This window comes from Pipra filicauda, unplaced genomic scaffold, assembly GCF_003945595.2.
Source record: "Pipra filicauda isolate LSUMZ 115617 unplaced genomic scaffold, ASM394559v2 scaffold9_size5747161_pilon, whole genome shotgun sequence".
Taxonomy (NCBI): domain Eukaryota; kingdom Metazoa; phylum Chordata; class Aves; order Passeriformes; family Pipridae; genus Pipra; species Pipra filicauda.
Window position 1 is genome coordinate 5,639,758 of NW_024105198.1, and position 6,192 is coordinate 5,645,949.

At 43.0% G+C, this 6,192-nt stretch overlaps 1 protein-coding gene across 1 annotated transcript; it reads left to right on the forward strand.

The window, feature by feature from the left end:
• Positions 1-9: 9 nt before the first annotated feature.
• On the forward strand, positions 10-2,427 carry RPL22L1 (ribosomal protein L22 like 1). The gene is made up of 4 exons (XM_027724663.2): positions 10-93; positions 683-775; positions 1,170-1,291; positions 2,175-2,427. The coding sequence occupies exons 1-4, from the start codon at positions 85-87 to the stop codon at positions 2,317-2,319; spliced, it is 369 nt and encodes a 122-aa protein (XP_027580464.1). The 5' UTR covers positions 10-84; the 3' UTR covers positions 2,320-2,427.
• Positions 2,428-6,192: the final 3,765 nt, after the last annotated feature.

Here is a 6,192-nt window from a genome sequence, read left to right on the forward strand (position 1 = left end):
GCGGTGACGTCACCGCCGGCGGTATAAAAGCGCCGTTCGGCCACGGCCACTTCCTTTCAGCGGGAGCGGCGGGGCGGGAGCGCCATGGCGCCGGTGAGAGGAGGCGGCGAGGGGGCCGCGGGGGAGCTGTGGGGCGGGCGGGGGGTCGGCGGCTGGCCCAGTGACAAACGTGGGTCTCCCCGAGGAGGCTTTGAGTGGGGGGCGGCCGGGGGTAGGCGGCTGCAGTGAGCGTCGCTCGCCGGGAGGTGGCGCTCCCGCTGCCCTGTCCCCCCTGCTCCGTGTTCCCCTTCCTAAGCCATGTGTGACCCCCTAGGCCGTGTGTCCCCTCCCTTTCCCTCTTCGTGTGTCCCCCACTCCTCCCAGTGTGTCCTCCGACAGTGTGTCCACCCATCCCTCCCCTGCCGTGTGTCCCCCCCCGCCCTGAGTATCCCCCTCTCCCACTCTGTGTCCCCCCACTGCCGTGTGCCCCCTTTCTCCACAGTGTGTCCCCCATCGTGTGTCCTACTCTGCCGTGAGTACCCCCTCCTCCATCGTGTGTCCTTATCCCTCCTCTGCCGTGTCCCTTCCGTGTCGTGTGTCCCCGCCACCCCTTTGCTCGGATAAAAGCTTTCTCTGGCACGGTTTCTTAATGTTGGTTGTTTGGGGTTTTTTTTTTGTGTATATGTCTGTCTGTTTGTCTTAGCAAAAAGACAGAAAGTCTAAAAAGTCCACCTGGAAGTTTTGCCTTGACCTGACCCATCCTGTCGAAGATGGAATTTTTGATTCAGGGAATTTTGTAAGTCTTGGTTTTGCTTGTACTTGTGACGAATAGTATAATTAAAGCCTTATTACAGTAGCTGAGTTACACCTGAAAAGCTACATTCTTGATTAGTAAGATCAGCAGCTGTCCTTTAAATTATCAACGCTTTTAAAAAGTTATTTGGCTTTAGTTGTCTTTTATAGACAGCATAGTTCATACCTGTCCATGAATAGAAGTGTTTAAAGTTCTGTTTTAGCAAGGGAGTGATGTTTTATAATCACATGCTCTAAAATCTTTCTGCATTGTAAATACTTCTGTGAGGACATGAGTAAACGGTGGTTTTTAATGTTGCTGCATGACTAGGGTCCCTTCCCTAGTTCATACCTAGGGTGCCATTCCCTAGTGTTCTCTTTCTTTGGTGTTGAAACAGGAACAGTTCCTAAAGGAGAAGGTTAAGGTCAATGGTAAAACTGGGAACTTGGGCAACACTGTTCACATTGAACGTCTGAAGAACAAGATCACGGTGACATCCGAGAAGCAATTTTCCAAAAGGTTGGCATGGGTTTCCTTCTGTTGTGCTTGTGATAGAGACTTTTGAACTGGTTTATGTTGAACATAAAATCATAGAGTCGTTACTGTTGGAGAAGATTCTCAGGATCATCGAGTCAAATCATAAAGCTAACACTGCCAAGTCCACCACTAAATCGTGTCCCTAAAATAGCCATTAATATTCATTTCCTGCTTGCAAAAGGGATTTCAATTAGTGCACTTCTGATACTTAGAGAGGTGTCAGCTCTAACCTTCATAGCACTTGTAAATATTATTGAAATATGTAATTAAAACAGATTTATCCTATTAGATATTTTAAAGACTGCTTTTTAAAACTAAAGGCTTGATTGCAAATTAAGCTCACTCTAAGCATATTAATACAAATACTCTGAATAAGTCTTTAGAAGTGTATCAAGGGAAGATGGACCTTTAACAGGGTGGCTGTTTGATTATTTAATTGGTTGTATTAAAGTGTGTGTGTGTGTGTGTGAGATGTGTTGTTGCAAAGACCCCCATAAGTTAAATGAAGCCTTAAAGTGCTAATTTTGTTAGGACACAACAGATGAGTGCACTTATCAGAGGTACAGATCCTTCCCTCCATCCTCCCTTTGTTTGCTGATACAGATGCACCAGAATCTGTTACATTGAGCCAAGGTTTGGAATCAGTTCTCAAGACCAAGCTTAAAACCAGTTACTGGCATTTTGCTGTTTAGTCAAAAAACAACAAATAATAAATTCTTGCATATCTATAACAAAAACTTGCTTTTATTACCTGTTACACAGAATAATCTGTTTCTGGGTGTGATCAGTGTGTCTTGGGTGGAGTGCAGACAGCAGCAAGGGTTGTTCAGAGAGAAAGTTCTGACATGAAATTCCTGTTTTTAAGGTACCTCAAATACCTCACAAAGAAGTACCTCAAGAAGAACAACCTGCGGGACTGGCTCCGTGTTGTGGCGTCGGACAAGGAGACGTATGAGCTGCGCTACTTCCAGATCAGCCAGGATGAGGAAGGATCAGAGTCCGAGGAATAATGGAATCCTGGCCTTATGCTCAACACAGAGTACAAAAGACTAGAACATCTATTTATAAGAACACTTAACTTATTGGTGAATAAAGATCTTGTACCCTGTTTGACAGAGCATGGTTAGTTTTCTGGTATTTTTCTTTAATTAAAAAGCAGCTCCGGGGAATGGTTTGGTTTGCAATTTTCCTTCCATTGCCAGAAATCAGCTGGTCACTTGGCACCAGTGAGAGTCACAGTAGGAGAATACTGAGCCCTTTGCCCAGCACACCTGTGGGACAGTTAGATCAGTTTTTAATCATATTGGTACAAATAATCCTGGAGCTTTTTGTGACTGAAAGTACCAGCTCCTGCTAATTTATGTGGAGCTAATGGCATAATATTTAATAAAAGCTTACTTTTAATTATTTTAGTTAAAAAACAGGCTTACAAATTGTACATTTTTTTTTCTGTGTGATTTACCTAATTCATTAGTTGGTTGTAGTATTCCTGTGTATAACCACAAGTCAAACTCTGGTATGACAGAGGTTTGTTAGCCAGATTTATATTAGATTGATAAGGAGGAGACAAATCTCATTGCCAGCATCCAGCTAAAACAACTTAAAAGAAGCAATGAGATGTCCTTTAATATTGACAGTGACTGAATGCCATAAAATCCATACAGATGTTTTCACTGTCATGATGTGTTTTACAGCTCTTGTATTTGACTTCTGGGATTATTTTCTTAATACAAGCATTTCTTTAGTACAAGTGGAGGGTTTTTCATTGAAACACAAACCACTCCAAATCCTGTAAAACAGTTCTTCTGTTTGTGTAATATCAAGAGAAATTTGATGAATTTTCACTATGATAAAGTATTTGTGAGCCTGCAGCTGCAGTAACTGTTGCATGTGGATGCATTTCAGTGCCACGTGCTGTTGGCCTGATAGTGTCCTCTGCATGTGATTTATTATTAATCTCAGGTCCCAGAGCATTGGTGAAGTCTGGAATAAGTAAACATCATAAAACAGGGATGCATGTAGGCTCTGATATTGATTTTTGTGCTTGAACAAATCTGCTAGTTCAGGCTGAAGTGTGCCTACTAAATGGTTTGATTTCCTGATGATTTTTTTAAATAAATTATATCAGCATTGTTTCTGCTGGCAAACCTCTGAGACAGTCTAGTTACAGACTTGTCAAAGCACAAAGCAATGCATTAAGGGTCAAATGGCACACACTTTGGCTACCTAAATCTAAATGAGAAGTACAGAAGGGGAGACGAACTTTGTCAACAGCCTTTGGGGTCCCATTTGTCATTTTTCAATGTGCTTGAGCAGCTGTTCCTGACGGGTGACCCAGAGAGAGGAAAGGAAGCAGCAGTGGAACAACAGCTACTTGTGTCGTCTCTGCCTTGCTGGTTTGTTTCATTTTGCTGTCTCAGAGGCAGCAAAAGGAAGGCAGCAGCATGTGGCTGCCAGACAGATGTGTTGGACTTCATATGCTTCAGTGGAAATAAAACACTGGAAGACCTGTCCTGATCTAGGGCACTGGGTAATGCTGCCTTGGAATTTCCCACCGGAGAAAAAACAGGCAGTTTTGAAGCAACAACTAAAGGTTCTCACTTTTCTGTAATTCCAAAGATCATTGATGCTGTTACAAAGCATTTACAGTATTGTTAGTTCATACTGGGTTGAACAAGCCACGTTTTTCCCGGTAAACTTGCAAGTATTTGTAAAACTGATCTGTTTTCTTTGCTGCAGGAAGTTAAGCAAAGGGCCTGACTTAAGAGTTCTGTTTCAAAACACACCCCCACCTGGTGTTTCAGAGTTGTGCTTTTATGTGACGATACATCCTTTATACCTCACTGACATGACAAACCTGTTGTGATTAAATGGAACAAGCACAAACAGAATCGGAGCTAATGGGATCACAGTGCCTTGTTATCCTTCCTTTCAAAGCAGGCTGGCAGTGTGTGATTGTACAGCCGAACACATACAGATTGTCATTAGTCAGGAGAGAGGGAAACAAGGCCTGGGATTGCAACTTATTTCCTAGCTGTGTTTGGAGGAAAACTGCCAGAGTGCTCCTGCGAGTTGTATTACTCCCTGAGCTTCACTGCAGTGAGGTGGAGCCTTGGAATTCCTTACTCTGATGCTTGAAAATGTTGGTAACCTTTGAAAAACCAGAATCCTGATTAACAACTGTGGATCTAGAGTACTTAGCAAATTTAGGAGCATTTTCCTTTAGGTAGCAGCCAGGCATTTTTGTTTTGTCCCTGTGTTGCTGCCCAAGCTCTGCTGTCTGTACCGAGAACCTCCCAACTCTGATTTTAGGAGCATGGGGGCTGTTACAGCTCTTATGCAGGAGGAGTTTTATGAGGTGAAGGTGCACGTATGTGTTAGGCACAGAAGCCACAAATAGGGATTTTAAATTTAAATGCAGCTTTTACAGTCCGATTGTTAAAAGATTCACGGAGAAAACTCGCTGGAGTCCACAGATGAGAACTTGACCTCAGGAAACACTTCAGAAAAACGATGATTCTTTCATAAATTCATGTATTTCACAGCTGAAGAGGCCAGGTGTGATGCAGGTGGCAGTCAGGGAACAAAGCCTGTTATTGTTCAAATGTAAATTAATGCAAATTATCCTGATTAGAATTGAAGCAAGCTTTTTCAGAAGCCAGAGGTCAGTGTTTCTGTGATCCCTGGTGAGAATGCAGCTCTGCCCTGCTGGGAGCAGCCAGGTACCTTCCTCACGGACCTGGCAGGCCAATTGTTTCTTTCCAACTAGAATCTGCTGTAAAATCACCAGTTTTGTTCATCTTTGTTTTGAAAGTTAAAAGATCCCAAACAGCTTGATAGTGGACAGGATTGACTGCTGGAATTTTCCATGTTTAGTGCTGGACAAAAGCCCAGAAAAGCCCTACTTGATGGAAGGACAGGTTCTCTTTGGAGCTGCAGGGACAAATGCTCCTGCATCAGCCACAGGATGAAGCTATTGGGAAAAATGACATACCCACAGCACAAAGTTCAGCAGCCACAGAAACGTTCCAGTCTCAGGTGATGCTCAGGGTGCTCTAGGATTACCAGAAGGGATAAGCATGAAATCCAGCAGGAGTGAGTGCTTTGAGAACACTGCTCTGCCTCCACCCAGCTGAGAGCCCTGGTCAAGCCAGAAGTGTAATTAGGAGAGAGGAATAATCACTGCAAAGCACCAGTTGCACTGGTAGCACAGCAGATGGGCCTGGGCCAGCACCTGCCAGCTCAGGGCTCAGGAGGGCAATGGCACCATAACTCTTATTAGACTTCAGTATAGCCAAAATGTTTACATATATATGTATTCTATATTCTATAAACATATATAAATATGTTATAAAAATATATTACTCCCCCTTTCATTTTTCAATGTTTTTCCCCTTTATTTCTCAAAAGATGTTTTTGCTGCTCTTCCCCAAATAAAGTTGGTTTATGAGAGACATCCCACACATGTAAAATTCCAATGTCTGTCAAACAAAATGAAGAAACAGAGATTTCTAAGCAGAAGTGGCTGTTGCCAGAGCAGCAGTAGCAGCACCACATAAGCTATTTATGTGTGAGCACAGAGAGATATTATTTTTCTGCACCACCAGTCTCTATCAGTTTTACTGCAGCAAAACTCTCATTGTCTTCCATAAAAAAAAAAAAAGAACAACAACCCTCGCAGGATTTCACCAGTTTTAAGCATCTCTTTAAGCTACTTCTTGATGTACCTGTATGTTTTCTGTCTGCTTGCCCTCCTGGCCTATAGCCCCATCAGAAAACAACTTTATATACCCAGAAATAGTAAGATCAGCAATAAGAAGGTAAATAATAGCAGGAAGTATCTGAAAAATGTGTCAGGGTACTCATGTATACAATAGACCCAG

What these genes read in the sequence shown, in the direction of transcription:
- RPL22L1 (XM_027724663.2), top strand. An exon ending in TTTTTGATTCAGGGAATTTT is followed by an intron (nt 776 to 1,169) that starts GTAAGTCTTGGT and finishes GTGTTGAAACAG; the next exon opens with GAACAGTTCCTAAAGGAGAA. An exon ending in GAGAAGCAATTTTCCAAAAG is followed by an intron (nt 1,292 to 2,174) that starts GTTGGCATGGGT and finishes CCTGTTTTTAAG; the next exon opens with GTACCTCAAATACCTCACAA.